The sequence below is a fragment of the Staurois parvus genome, unplaced genomic scaffold, assembly GCF_062004578.1.
Source record: "Staurois parvus isolate SC_StPar_1 unplaced genomic scaffold, SC_StPar_1.0 ptg000025l, whole genome shotgun sequence".
Lineage (NCBI taxonomy): Eukaryota > Metazoa > Chordata > Amphibia > Anura > Ranidae > Staurois > Staurois parvus.
The window spans coordinates 9,759,397-9,775,751 of NW_028317821.1; the positions used below are offsets into that span (position 1 = coordinate 9,759,397).

At 40.1% G+C, this 16,355-nt stretch overlaps 1 protein-coding gene across 1 annotated transcript in view; it reads left to right on the plus strand.

Annotated features, from left to right (window-relative positions):
* The first annotated feature begins 12,374 nt into the window (after nt 1–12,374).
* Nucleotides 12,375–16,355, plus strand: part of STAB2 (stabilin 2) — a 197,896-nt gene continuing 193,915 nt past the window's right edge. The window contains exon 1 of the mRNA XM_089651824.1: nt 12,375–12,541. Within this exon, the coding sequence (XP_089507950.1) occupies nt 12,443–12,541 (99 nt within the window). The 5' untranslated portion in view covers nt 12,375–12,442. The remainder of the gene's footprint in view (nt 12,542–16,355) is intronic.

A 16,355-nucleotide genomic window follows, 5' to 3' on the forward strand; every position in this document is an offset into this window, starting at 1 on the left:
ACCCTGCTGCTACTGAAGCATACTGTATATCCTTTATGTTTATTATTTATAGGTGTTTGCCTTTTCCTTTTGAATATTTTTGAAATAATTTGGCTTAATTGCACTTTGTTGCAGGGACTGTGCAAAGCTTGACTTACAAGCTTGACTAATCCACTTCATAGATGCATGGCTAGTTCCGCATTTTTATGGTCACCATATTGAACAACACGCCCTGCTTTTATGGGATACATTTCAAGAACCATTAAGAGCTCTTATATTTTATTTTGACACCAGCAACACCACTATACAGTCATATAGCTTTACACACCTGCTTGTTTTCCCTTTTTGAGATATCCATCCAGGAGAGTATACCACTGTCCATACTGGAACTCTAACAACCAATTCCAAGCCCTGATAAAGGGGGATTTTTTTGTCCCCCAGAACATGTTGGATACTTTCTCAAGAATGAAGAAATTGATTGGCACTTAAATCCTTCTGTTCACACAAAACTCAAGTTGTGTGTGTCCCATTCCTGCCTACATTGTGTTCTCCAAGCAGCTGAGATCTCTTTGGGAAGAACCACTCCCAATCTGCCTGTGAAGACAGCCACGCTTCAAGCCTTGGTTTATTCATCTCTTGGTTTATTTTATTACCTTTTAATAAGGCACTCTTTAATTTACTTTTTACAGTATTCAACATGCTTGACAATAAGAAGAATATCCTAGAATAAATATACAGGACCTGCGGAGGTTGAGTGAGTAAGCATTAAACAAATCTCTTGTGTCTGTATTTTGGGCTAGGAAGGAAACACCAGAGCTATATTGCTTTGCGGTCATTGTTATCAGTGCTCACGTGGCATTGCTTGTTTTGTATGAGTGTTGGCAGCTCTCCCCACCATACTGCAGCAGGGTTCATCTTGGTTAAACAGAAAGGAAGCACAAACTAGATGCAACTGAGATCCTGAATATATCACCTGCATAAATGCTGATTAGTAACACAGCAATATATAAAATACCAGAGTTGTTGCTACAAATATTTATAGGTTAAGGTAAATTGTCCTGTGTCCCATATCTTCCGAAGCATTTATAACTTCCTGCACACACAACAGTTCTTCAAAATGAACTGCAGCCACCCACAACATGCCAAGGGAGAAGGGGCAATTTGTAGTGAGAAAATAGTGGCTGATGCAATTGTTACCTTGTTCTTCTAAAAATATTTGTTTTCTGGCTTTCATGTCTTCATATTGGTACAGAGAGCCTTATTTGCTAAAGGATTTAAGTGTCCACCAGCACACCTTGTGCAGACAAAAAAACCCTATCCTCACAGTACTTACTATACATGTGTAGCCACGTGCACAGGCTAACGCATATGTATGCTGACTTTGCTAACAGGTGTGGTTTATTTTCCTAATGTACTGTATGCTGGTTAAGCAGTGTATGTCTAAAAAAAAAAATAATTTCCTGTAATTGTTGTTTTCTATCTGATTGCTGTTAGGGATTTTACATGCACATCCCATCCAGGAACAAACCTCAATACATACTGGTATAGTTAACCTCCCTAGCAGTCTGATTATGTCAATATTTCTGTGCTCAAAGCAGTACATTTTTTTCCATGGAAATATGTCGTTTTTTTATTGTAGGCCTGTAATTTTTAGGAATAACTCAGTGAAATCTGTCCAAACAAGAGTCTAGTAAAAATCCCGGGTCTGATAAAATTTTAAACACAAAATCAAATTATAATATAATAAATAATCATAAAAAATAATAATATAATAATAAATTTAATTCAATAATATAATCAAACCAAAAACACTGAAATTTGAAATAGAGCTCCAAGTTCGCACATCACTGATCTTAGTCGCAAAATCGTTTTCAGAGTGTGATGACGAATTTCCCCACGAATCATTATCACTCAATTCTGCAAGTGGTTCTAATTTACTATCACTGTTCTCTAGCTGGTCTAAAACCACTTTTGACCTAAAGGGACGTTTTTTGGACGCCGTGGACCTTTCTCAGTTTCCAGGCAGAAAGAACAGTAAAAATGCAGGCAGGGCACAGGACAAAGCACTAGGGATAAAATGTATGTGAAATGCTTTGATACAGTAATGTTTTACTATTTGATTTTAGTGTATTGAGTGAATGTCACTTTTTAATATTTTCAAATTTCCCACCAGTTCCGTCCCCCGTACGTCCCGGCGCTCGCAGGGAACAGAACCCGGAAGGCTGATACCAGCATTGGCCGGAGGAGATGGTCGCGGACGCTGCAGGGGGGACATCGCAGGAGCGAAGGACAAGGTAAGTGCAGGGTAATCCCGAGTGTAGCTCGGGGTTATCGCTTTTGGTACTGAAATTTTACCCCGAGCTATACTCAGGAATACCGCCAGGGAGGTTAAAGGCAACTGTCATAAAAACCATGTAGAAAGCCATAGTACATTCTGCTGCAGTGTCTCAGTACACATACCTAGATATGCCTGATTTGGCCATAGTCAACAACCATACAAAATTCATATGCTGCTACCTCCAAGCAGGTTCCTAATAATAAACAACCGTTCACTGCATTTTTTTTGTTCTATTAAGCCCAGAATGTTTTCTGCATCTCCTGTTTGTTTGCTGCATTGCTTAGTGACCCAGTCACATTTATTGTTTTCTTATATTGGCATGTGCATGTCTTGCTCTTTATAGGAATTGAAGGCACAATTGCAACATTATTTTAATGTTTATCATACCTTAGCTGCTGGTCTGATACACAAATGCATATTGGGAATCTTGGCAGGACTCGACTCTTGTATTCTCAAAGAACTCAGGGCAAAATTTGTTTTTCTCCCATGCAGTGGGGCTGTGCCAGCACTGGATGGGTTAACTGCTGGTTTTTGTCTAGGGGATTTCAGAGTGGAGATACACTTACCTAATCTGCCAGTCCTCCCAGTACAAGACCACTCCTCGTTACTCCTGCCGCTGCATGCTAGTAGTCTTGTGAGTGGACTGTTCCTGATTTCATCATGCCCATAGACTGGCTCTGGATGTGTGGACAGCAGGAACAGTCCACCGCTGGACTTGAGGATTGCAGATTTCCAGGGGATAGAAGGATCGGGTATATATAGCCTTTCAATGCATCCCTAGACAAAACAAGCAGTATTGTCTAGGCACAGCTCCATTCAGGGCTGCTGTTAGAAACCACGTGGCCCCATACAGCCAACCTGACAGGGCCTCCTCAAATAAACACAGTTTACTATACTTCAGTTATGAATGAACACAGTGAGCAATCAGTACCAATCACTTATTGTGTTCATTCAGGAAAGAAAGAGGCTGGTAAATGTCACATATTTACTGGACCCTTCCACCACTCTCCATCCTGAAGGATCCTATTGTGTGCTTACAGCTACTAGTGCTACCAGCAGCACTGTGGGGGTAAGGAAAGTACACAGGGGCCCTGGGCAGTAGAGGGAAATTCATGATGCACAGGGAGGGTGATCGATGAGGCAGGAGGGTTATTAGCGCCTGGTCCCCTGTATGGCTCTCTCTGCAGCAGCCAAAAACCAGCGGGAGAGAGCGGAGAAGAACTGGCTTTCAGCAGCTGCAGAGAAAGCCATAAAGGGAATTGGTTCCAGTAATTGCCCCCCACCCTACATGACAATCACCCAGCTGCCTGGGCCCCCCTGCTGGTCTGGGCCCCGTACAGGAGAAATGGTGGCACCTACTTATCCACAGCCTTGGCTCTTCTGCATGGGAGAACAAACAATTTCATGGAGTTATGCTTTAAGCAATAGGTGGATCACTTTTTTCTTTAATCAGCCAGTCAGCTAATCTGAAAAAGGGAATGGATTTCCCCAGCCACATGTTCAAGATAGATGGAGGAATCCTCCCTGCTGTTCTATTGTATTTTGACAGTGGGACTCCTCTGCTGTCAGAATACACTAATCAGCGCTGCAGCCAATGACTGACGGAAACTTTTCCAACATTCTTGTTCGAGAGAAGCCTATCAACTTCTCTGTATCGGGAACGGCCAGCTGAACAACCAGCGGGAAGGGTCTCTGCTGAAGCAGCTGAATTACGATCCATCTATGGCCAACTTTATCCCAAGTCAGTGACAATTGTTGAAGTATGAGGTAGCATTTTCTGAGGAAGGTAAGTATGTACATCAACTTAATACACATTTTCTTTAAAAATGATGTCAACTTTTTAAATCTAAAATATGTGTATAGTGTCAAATAGAGGTATTCGGCCACTCACAGGATTTCAAAAAAGGAATTACAGTAAAAAAAAAGGTTTTGCTTGATAAAGGTAGGCTGCTCCCTACCGAAACATCAGTTAAAGGTCTTCCTATCACACTCCAGCTCTTGTGTACAGGGACTGCAAGAATCTAACACCAGGTCACAATCAGATACTTCCACTGCTTGCATACAAAATGCATTTAATGATGCTTTAGAAATGACAGAGCTGCGTTAACTTGTGTATTTATATCTGTCTAGAGTTCAGCTTTTAAATTGCCTACTTTGAAAGTATCAACTGTGTGGGTCACTTACATTGCAGGCACAAGACTGGCATTGGGAAGTATGACTGTCACACTGGCATCAACCAGGTGTGCATATATGAGACACCTCTGGCGCCAGCATTATCTCTGGGGAGCAATAAAATATGCATTCCAGAAAATCATTGATACAAGGAGAGGTAGATAAGAAGTTTGTAAGGAATGCCAAGTGGATCAGCTCTGCCAGCTAAAACAATGTTATTTACTGTGATCCCAGCAATTTATGCTCATCCATTCATAGGAACAGAGGGACAGGATATAGACATGCTGCTGAGTGGCTACAAGTGACAAGATTCTCTATTGAGTACGCAGACATCAATAAATACCTGATAAAGTTTCCAGCCCTTTTCAGCCTGGGCAGCACAGTGGCTTAATGGTTAGCACTTCTTCCTGGCAGTACTAGGGTTGCTGGTTTATATCCCAACCATGGCACCACCTGCCTGGAGTTTGCTTGTGTGGGTTTCCTCCCACATTCCAAAGACATGCTGGTAGGTTAATTGGCCCTAGTATGTGTATGTATGAATGTGAGTTAGGGACCTTAGATTGTACACCCTTTGAGGCTTAGGGACTGATGTGAATGTACAATACCCGGGCCCAGACTGGGACAATAAATAGGCCCAGGCATTTTAGACTGAGCAGCCAATTTTTCCGTGGGGGAGGGGGGCGTTCACAGGGCAGTTGGTGATGGAATATTCACGGAGTCGGTCCCTCGCACTGTAATGTAAAGGAGCACTGTGATATAAAGAGGATAGCACTGTATTGATTACAGTGCCCCTTTACAGTGCAGTCCCCTTTATATCATAGTGTCCCTTTACATTACATTGCCCCTAGAGATCTAATCACAGTGCCCCCTATATATTCAAAGAGATGGCCCAATCCAGCAAAGAGACATCCCCATATAGCAAAGAGACATCCCAGTCCAGCAAACAGACATCCCTATATAGCAAAGAGACAGCCCAATCCAGCAAAGAGACATCCCCAACTAGCAAAGAGACATCCCAACTAGCAAAGAGACAGCCCGTCCAGCAAAGAGACAGCTCATCCAGCAAAGAGACAGCCTATACAGCAAAAAGACATCCTGCCCAGCAAAGACACAGCTTGTACAGCAAAGACACAGCTCATCCAGCAGAGACAGGTCAACCAGCAAAGAGACAGCCCATCCAGCAAAGAGATAACCCATGCAGCAAAGAGACAGCTTAACCAGTAAGGAGACAGCCCGTCTAGCAAAGAGACAGCCCGTCCAGAAAAGCAACATCCTGCCCAGCAAAGCGACATCCCATCCAGCAAAGCAACATCCTGCCCAGCAAAGAGACATCCTGCCCAGCAAAGAGACAGCCCATTTAGCAAAGAGACAGCCCGTTTAGCAAAGAGACAGCCCGTTTAGCAAAGAGACAGCCTGTTTAGCAAAGAGATAGCCTGTTCAGCAAAGAGACATCCTGCCCAGTAATGAGACAGCTCATCCAGCAAGGAGACAGCCCACCCAGCAAAGAGACATCCCGTCCATCAAAGAGACATCTCGTTCAAACAAGAGACAGCCCGTCTCGCAAAGAGACAGCCCATCCAGCAATGAGACAGGCCATCCAGCAATGAGACAGGCCATCCAGCAAAGAAACAGCTCACCCAGCAAAGAAACAGCTCACCCAGCAAAGAGACAGCTCACCCAGCAAAGAGAAGCTCACCCAGAAAAAAGACAGCCAAATCCACCGCTGAGCTGTCAAGGTGTGCCAGCAGGTGTAAGAGAGAGGCCACCATTGTCCTTTCAGTGCGGCTGTGTGCAGCAGCCTGCTGAGGAGGTGCCTGTGTGTCCTCAGCGGCATTTCCTGCCTGACGCTGGAGCCATCACTGCTGCTCCTCCTGTCAGCCCTGCATTGGGCATAGCCACATAGTGGGAGGTGAGTGGCGGCCATGGTCTGTGTTAGCTCTGTCCAGACTAAACTATCTCAATCAACATTACCTAGGCAAATATTATGTCATAATGTTAATGCACAGGTCAATAGACAGAGTAGAACAACATATGACCTCCCTTCTCAAGCGAATCCCTCCCCCTCCTCCAGTACAGCCAAATGCTGCAGAAAATGCATGTAGTGCGCTTCTGACATGTTTTTGATGTGCTTTGCCTTTTTAATCTGCCCAGCAACAAGTTGACCCAAAAAGAAGCCTAAAAAATACAAATTGCATAACATTTTTAGAAAAAACTCATGTGCAAAAATGTAAAAAGCACTGTATAAAAGGACAAAATGCAAACTGCATTGGTGTGAACCAGGCCTTACCTAATCCTCCAGCAGGGGGCACTCTTCCACACTCTGGTAGTAGACTGTCACTCTGTGTCATCAACTCCAATGCAGGGCTATGGTTGCTGAAGCGTGGGTTAAGAAGATGCTGGGAGGACCAGTCTAGCAGCAAGGAGGAGCAGAGGATCAGGATCAGTAGAGCAAGGTTCAGTGTCCCCTAGACTTAAATGAGCAAATAACCTTTGCAGTGCACGTGCACCCCCATTGCAAATCAAAATTGTAGAGTTTCTTAGAGTTGGGCTTTAACAAAAGAGGAAGCATTAATAAAGTCAAATGTAGAATGGAAACTTTGAAAATTGGGGAAATACAATTTTTTTGATTATAATTGTTTATCCATTCATCAGCCAGGACATAGTCTGGTTTAGTTTCCATTGAAAGGGATGTTGATATGTCTTTTTAATGTACCTCCATACAAAGTTATCCTTATGATTCATAGGGTAGGGTAAAGTAAGCGGATTTTTTGCTGCCAAGATCCTTGATGACAGCCCTTTGAAAAATAGGAAGAGTAAAGAAGAGATGGTTTAGACATTTAATTTTTGGTAGATGCTGTGGAGTTAAACCTACTGAAAAAGATGTTATAATCCTCTTTTGGTGAGATATCTGTACTTGAGTTCCTGAGCCTGCACACCTGCCACGATGAGGGCTTCCCACTTTCTGTGTTTTAGATTTATTTTTTTTATTTTAAAGGTAGGAAGGAACACCAGATGGAAGGAGAATTAAAATAGGGAGATCTCACATTTGAGAGTGTTCTAGATATTTAAAAAGCAAGGAGCTGACAAACCCTACCAGGCTACATCTATGACTTTTTCGTGAGCTAACCTCTTAGATGATCAAATTTATATAGATGTGCTTATACTATAGGTTGTATACTGTATACATCAGTGATATTTTCTAAGTAAGGAGGTGCTTAACAAAGCTGCAGAAGTCAGTAAAAAGTATTAAATCCTATAACAGATCATTTTGTGCATACAAGTGTAAATACTAAAAAGAATAATTAAATGTTCACCATTTTGGTTATCCTTAATTCACCCTGAAAATATTTTCACCAACTCATATAAATTGATATCATGTTAGCATGGCAGTATACTGTATTCGTTGTGTGTTCTAATATCCTTCTATTTATTGACAGAGTACATGTTTTCCTGTCCTATCCAAGTAATCAACAGGAATCTGATGAGTCTGCAGGAAGTTCCTTTGTTTTCACAGTTCCTACTAAAACTCAATGCTCCTATAGGACTGATTGTTATAAAAACAACCATGAGTACATGCTGACAAATGCACAATTTACTTCTTTAATTCATCTCTTATGCAATAGGTTTGTCCTGACATGTTCTACTAACAATTCTAAGGAAACCCATCATAGGATCAATATTGCTGGAACTACATTTGAACCCCCCCCCCCCCTAAACACACATGCACACATATCATAAAGATAGGATAAAATATTAATTTAATTATCCTGAACAAATACAATGATATTGTGAGAACCGTGAAGATACTTAGGCACAATTAAACTGCTAAATCAAAGCGCATGAAGTATGCAAGGCATCTTCTACACTCAGACAGACTCATCAAGACATAAATAAAACTCATCACAACTTGCAAAAGAGATTTGTCAAAAATGCAAATAGGACATAAATGTACATGTTGCTAGACTGCCACCCTTATCCTGGCAACACAACTTAGTAATTCAAATCACGTGCTGAGAAATCACTGGCTGCATGCTTTTTCTATATCAGTTACTTACTAAGGAGGTGTTGTAAAGACTTAAATAAAACTGAAGGAAAAGTGAAGATGTTTCCCTTAGTAACCTATCAGATCTTTCCAACCAACCATGGAAAATTATTGTTAGAACTGACAGGCTGAAACATTTTCTACCTACACACATTAGCACAGGTGCATTTAAAGTGGAACTTCATTCTCTCAATCAACATGGACTATTATCTAATCCTTATACTGCTAGCATTAGTAAATAGATAGGAAAGTAGTATATCATATTTACTTGTTTTAACCTTTTTTTGCATTCTTTCATTTACTTCCTGGTTTTTATGCCTAGGCAAATGATGTCATACATTTCAGGAGTCTTCAGGAGGGAAGGGAGGGTTCTTAGCTCAGCCAATGCCTGCGCCAAGGACAGATGGATTCCAGGAAGTAACTGCTACATGAATCATGTGATGGCCACTGCCAGAAATGCCAGGGGGTGTCTTTGAAAATGATTTCTCAGCAAAATAAAGCGTGGAGACATGGATGGATGGAGGAGTTTGTTTTGAATTAGAAAAATGAGTTGCATAGCATTTTTGGTTTGGGGCCAATATAAAAGTAACACATTCATACAGCTGTGCATTCATGAATATATCATAAAATTAAATTTTTTGAATGCAAGCAGAAATTTACAGCAGAGCTCAGACTGCGTACGAGGGGCTGCTGATCTATTATCTTGCAGCAGGTTCCTGCTTGTGCACTGCAGCCTTATCAGTCCATCCAGATTGCGGTGAGCTGTATATTGCACCACCACTCTGACACCTGGAGCAGTCCACAGGTCTTTCAGATGTGAGAAATGGAATTAAAGTGTTGTTTTTAACCATACACTAATCTGCCACCCTGCTCTGTTTCCTTTGTATGCTTGTGAGGGATTACCCAGATCCACTGGCTAGGAGCTGCCAGACCTTTCCAGCCATCCAGCCACCTGCTTTGTGAGCTCCATGGCTCATTCATAGTGGACTTGAGCGATGATCGTGCTTCTTTACTCACAGGTTGTCCTGGTAGCAGCACTAAGACAACAGTTGCAAACTTGCCCCATCAGCAAATGAATCAGCTTAAACTTCTCATGCTCTTTCTTCAGGATGTCCCCCAATGGGGATATGTGCAGTATATGTATCAGGGGCTCATCAAATGACCCTGCCATCTTCCTGACCCCCACCTCTTTTTTCAATTCATCTGGGACAAATTGGGGGTGTATATAAACAGATTTCAGATCCTTTGGTAAGGAAACAGGCGGGCTAGCAGAGGGAATTCGAACACCAAGATAAAAACCATCCATCAATTAAATTGCATCCTCCATCATCGCATGCCTACTTTGATATGAAACCATTGTTCTGAAACTGCACATTAACCCCTTAAAACAGCATTGCATATATATGCGGTGGCCCTTGCATATTTGTTGCTGTCTTGTCTTGGGGTATGCTCCATCGACACACCCAAAGTGTGACAAAGCTGTGACTGACAGCTCAGAGTCAACTACCGAGGACAGGGAGCCAATAGGGCAAGCTCCCAATGATGTCAGTACTGTGCAGAAAATTAGTGCCACATGATTCGGAGCACACCAGCCCATTTAAAGTGCAAGTCCCACCAATGTAAAAGGGTTATGCAGGTACTATATGTGTTCCTGGAGGCAATGAGGCCCATTTTTAAAAGGGTTATAAATAATCTACTGTATTTTATATACTGCATGTTTATCATTTAAAATAACTGCTAAGGTACTGTGACACTGAAGAACCTTAGAAACCTGTCAATAGTAATTCCTAGGGTACATACCAACTGCTTAAGAGCCGTGCATTCGATGACCTCCAAAGTATATGGGAAATCTGTGGAAGTAAGGTTCCCAGTTGTACATTTCAAAATGTATGCATTTGTATCATTTTTGCATATTAAAATGCATATACAGTCATGTGAAAACGTAAGTACACCCTATAGAAATTGCTGACTTTTTAAAAATATTCAAACAGGCAAACTTTAGATCTTCATTTAAACAGTGCCTACAGATAAAGGTGATATACTTTAATAAAAACACAACTAAATTTCCTTTTCAATTATTTTAGTCAAGGAAAATGACAGTAGATGTACTGTTTGTACACTATAGCGTACTGTGGACAAAGTAAGTACAGTAAGGCCTCAAAAGGCCTCCTATTAACTGAAATTACTTGTTTTAAGCATTCTGCATAGCTTCCAACAAGTTTCTGAAATCAGTTGGTAAAGTTTTTGACCACACCTCCATGCAAAATCCACTCAGTCATTAAATGTTTGTGTGTTTCCTGCATGAACTGTCTATTTCAACCACCACCTACTGTTCTTTGAACAGTACCAAGCCCTGATGAAGAGAAACCCCACTGAAGCTTTGAAATGGGTTGGATTTTTATTATACAAAATTTTGAATAAAATTAAATCTAAAGTTTATACAGTCTGCTTTTAGATTTTTATTTCTGTCTTTGTCCCTATTGCAAATTTTCTCTTACTTCCTGTCTGAAAGCTTTGTCAGGAAGTGAGGGAAAATCTAACTGAGCCCCTGATAGCAGTACAAACCTGACATGAGTTCTAATCCTTGCCCACTCTATCCAAAACTATAAAAAAAAGGTTTTTGGCTTGACATGCACTTTAATGAATAAGTCATCCATTTGGAGTTTGAATCTACTTTATTCTTAACCTCCCTAGCGGTATTCCCAAGTGTAGCTCGGGGTAAAATGTCAGTACCAAAAGCGGTAACCCCGAGCTACACTCGGGCTCACCATGCGGCGCTGCATAGGGATTCCCTGCAGAGCTTACCTTGTCCTTCGCTCCCACGATGTGTCCCCTGCAGCGTCCCTGGCCATCTCCTCCGGCCGATGCCGGCATCCGGCTTCTGTGTTCCGGTCCCTGTGACGTCGGGACGTACGGGCGCCGCTGGCGGCGGGAAATTTGAAAACTTTAAAAAATGTCATTTTTTTCCAAACAAATTTTCCATAGTAAAACATTGCTGTTTCAACCCATTTCACATACATTTTGTCCCTAGTGCTTGTCCTGTGCCCTGCCTGCATTTTGTCTGTTCTTTCTGCCTAGAAACGGAGAAAAGTCCATGGCGCCCAAAAAGCGTCCCTTTAGGTCAAAAGTGGTTTTAGACCAGCTAGAGAACAGTGATAGTAAATCAGAACCACTTGCAGAATTGAGTGATAATGATTCGTGGGGAAATTCGTCATCAGACACTGAAAACGATTTTGCGACTTTGCTCAGCTATGTGCAAACTTGGCGCTCTAGTTCAAATTTCAGTGTTTTTGGTTTGATTATATTATTGAATTAAATGTATTATTATTATTTTTTATGATTATTTATTAAATTATAATTTATGATTTCGTGTTTCAAATTTTATCATACCCGGGATGTTTAATAGACTCTTGTTCGGACAGATTTCAGTGAGTTATTCCTAAAAATTACAGCCTACAATAAAAAAAACTACATATTTCCATGCAAAATAATGGTACCGCTTTCAGCACCAAAAATCGGAAATAATCATACCGCTAGGGAGGTTAAAAAATGCCTCCTGAAAAGCTGAAGTTCGTATATTCAGATACAATAGTCAAGTATATCAAATGACAAACTAGATTCACTGTCAGCAGCTTCTCTGTCTTAGAACCACATGGCTCATTTAGGATATCCTGCTATTGAGCTTGTATCGAAACATCCCTCTTTAAAGTCAAATAGTGAAAAATTGCATGTTTTCCTGTGATTGGCAGATATCACATGCTCAGTTGTTTAACCCTGTACAGGAAAGAGAGGTGGGCCTGGATCTTGGGAAAATGATTTAAAGCCACAACAAACTCATTGAGGTGCAGTGCAAGGTCGCAGAACAGGAACTGTCTTTTTAATTATTTTTTTCACATTATGCCCAATTTACAATGATTTGGATGATGAAGAAAAGCATGTCTATTCCTCTTATTGTTCTCCTGTCTCTTGTTTGTCATATCCCTATATCGGCAGACTCCATAACAAAAGAGGTAAGAGATTGTTTGTTCCGTATAATGTGCTTTTGCGGATGGTGATCTTCACCATACTTAGTATTTTTCTGTAGTTACTCTGAACTCTGTACTACTGTGATTTATGCCTTAGGCTGTTGTTCAGGTCGTTGATGCTGTTTGTGACTGCTGATCAGCTTGTAATCGATGTTACTATAGGCTCATGTACATAAGCATCAGACTCGGAAGCAAAGTCAAATGTATGTTTCCAAGTGCATCTGAGTTGCTTTGACTTGCTTTACTTTCAATTGCTCAAGAAGTCACTTTGTTTCTGCGTTGTACTGAGCTGCTTAAGTTGCTATTACATTCACATTAACTTATAGCAAAGCAGCTCAGAAGCTAACTTAAGTCATATTGCAATTTATGTTTTCTTGTTATACTGCTAACCTTTGTTATCACATTAACTTATAGCAAAGCAGCTCAGATGCAAACTTAAGTCATATTATTATTATTATTATACAGGATTTATATAACGCCAACAGTTTGCTAAGCGCTTTACAATATAAAGGGAGACATTGCAACATATGTTTTCTTGTTGTACTGCTAACCTTTGTTACCACCTCTTGTGTGTGGATTTGAAATACTATTGTTATTGGAAGTGACTTGTTCGCATAGCTATATCTATTGATGAAATTATTCTCTAGCATGATGCCTTGTTTGATAATAGTATCTTTATAGCCAGTATATTTTTATTGATACATTCTACCCAAAAATGACAGTACATTTATGTTTGATAAGGTATAGTAAAATAAGAAATCAATTAGTACCAATCAACCAGATATCACTCTTTTGTTTCAGCGAGCTTTCTGAAGACATTATCTGATGTTGGCTGTTGATGTAGATGATTGGTTATAGAACTGTGTTATAGGTTCTATATACATATGAAAACTAACATAGATTGCACCTGACACAAGCCAGGTGCTCCCCAACAATTTGAAACTGATTTACTAAAATGTAAAGTGACCCATGTTACTAATGAAGTTTAATTACAAACAAGAGAAGAATATTCTTTTACACATGATTGAATGTTTATGTTATTACTTCACACTTAATTAGTCCTTGTTCAAACCCATGCCATCTGTAGAACTTTGGTTGTGCATGAAAATGCACAAGAGAAATCCCATTTTTGTCTATGGGGCCTATTCATGCCTACGCAACATACTTTCATGAAATGTGGAGAAATATGCATGTTCTTCTTTTGGTGCATTTTCCCCCCTAGACTTCAAAGGGAGTGCAAGAAAAATGCATTGAAAAAAAAAGAAAGAAAATTATTATTTTATTATTTATTTATTTTATTTTAGGTACTTTTATAGCACCGTCAATTTATGCAGCACTTTACATATATATTGTACATTCACATCAGTCCCTAACCCACAAGGGGCGTACAATCTAAGGTCCCTAACTTTCATTCATACATACACATACTAGGGCCAATTTAGACAGGAGCCATGTACCCTACCAATAGCATGAAAAGTGCATCAGTAATTAATTAAAAATGCATGAAATTGCAGATGCAAAAGTATGAACCAAATCAGGCCCCTAGCATCCAAACAAATTGTAGGGAGCTAAGCATCTCAATGAATGTATGTGTTCTATGAAGCATATATTTAAAATGCATACAGCTGGCAGAACCTGTGTACTGGTTCTTTCTATCCACTTCCTGGGAAAAGAAATCATACATATGTGGCCAGGGGCGGACTGACCATTTGGAAACTCGGGCACTGCCTGAGGGCCTGGAGTCTGTAGGGGGCTCCATGAGATGCCCCTGGTACCTTTTTCATAGGCTTTTTTGAGTTTGGACAAGGACACAGGGGCCCCATGATCCCCTATTGCCCGGGGTTCCCATGAGTTGTCAGTCCGCCCCTGTATGTGGCACATCTTCACCTGTTTCCAGTGCCCATCTGAATAAATAGAGAGAAATATGAGCTCCACTCTTCCATTTCTGGTTTTGTAAATTCTAGTTGACTTGCTATTATGTTTAGTTACTGACTTTATTACTTTTAGCCACTGAGCTGGAGAAAAGTTGTAAGTCCTTATTGACATACTTGTTTCAGGTCTGTGGCCAAAAATAATGAAACAAGGGGTCCGGCATGCCAACCAGGCCACTATCATTTTCAGGAGAATGTAGCAATGGCAGCCTTTATGTTACTCTTATTGCATGTTTCCTTTAAAAGAATCTTGTCTTAGGACATGGAGGTAGGATTGTTGAGATTTTCTTCTAAAAATGCTAGCCACGTGGCTGCATTGATAACTCTTTTGCTTGAGTACTTTGAGCCTGGAAAAGCATGCAGATCAGTTCTTGCTTCTTCTAATCTACATACATGTCCCAGGTAAGTACATTCAAAAACCATTAATGCTATAGGTTTGACATGCTAACTGTCTTGCTTCAGTGCTTTACGCCATTGAACCATACAAAGCATGCAGATTAAAATCTGCTTCTTCTAATTTAAATACTTTTTTCAGTGACTCAAAAAGTATTGCAAAATGGTTAGATTAATGGCCAGGCAACTAGCCTATTTTAAAAGTCAGGCCCATATTTTTCTCATGACGGGTTTCCTTTAGACTATTATAATAAATGTTTTACTGTCTATAGAAAAACCCTGTACTATGTTATCACTCTGAAGCTTATGATATATGGCAACCTTTGGCATTTACCAATGTTACTGTGCAAGAAAGTACAGTAACCCATACCTAAACTTTCAGTATTCTGACTTCAGTCTTCTGAAATTTGGTTATTGCATTATGCACATCCCCCCTGCCTTTTGTATGCAAGTAGGCATATATTTTATATTACTTATTTGATCATTTATTCCTCAAAACATTTTAATACAATCTATCAGAATGTAGAGATGGCTGGAATAAAGCAGTAATAGGTCATACACTAGAAAGGTCATCAGAATATGGAAATCGTGATGTTATATTTCCTTTATGTGAAAACATCCTATGCAGGCTTTTCAAACGTTTTTCTATTCAAGCTGCTATAGTACTTTGCATTGACCTTGCTTCTACATTTTAAAATGACAACCCTGAAGCGCCATTGTACTCATATTCTGTTTCTTTTACTCATCATTATAGTGCTGACTTTTTTTTATGCAGTGCTTTAGGCTTCATGCACACCGGCATATTAAAATACTCCTATGTACACTAGATCTTTCTACCAGGATCTGGCAGAAAAGTCAAACGTAAAATATGCTCATTTTGGTGCGTAATTACACATTTGCAGACACATGGCATTTAGAAGCGTATGCAAACTCATTTCACTGGGCAGAATATTAATTTATTTCTAGACACTGTAATTAATTTACATGTTCACACATATATGTGTGTACATTTATGCCAGTAAGCTCCTCTTCAAACGCAGGTTTGGATTTTTTTTTTTGCCCCTTAATGCTGCTCTAAAATACGAATATAATCTGTACAATGTGCATGGACATATTGGTTAAAACAGAGCTGCTTTCAGGGAAAAAAATATGAAAAATGCTTAGACGGAGTTTTTTTCTGCCCATGTACATGAGGCCTTACAGAAAACATTAAAATGTTCACATCAGTCCCTGCCTCCAAAACAGCTCACCATGTTCAATTCTGTTCTTCAGTATCAAAACCAATAATTCTTTGTGAACTGTGCTAAGTGCACAAGAAGTACTAAATGAACAAACAATTCACCACAGCTGCACTCACAATATAAAATATAATATGTCCTTATATAAACACCAAAAATTCTTGCACAATGCAACAATTTTTGCTGTTCTTTAGTATGTTTGTGTCCCTGTATTTAAAAAGAAAATGAATCTATAAA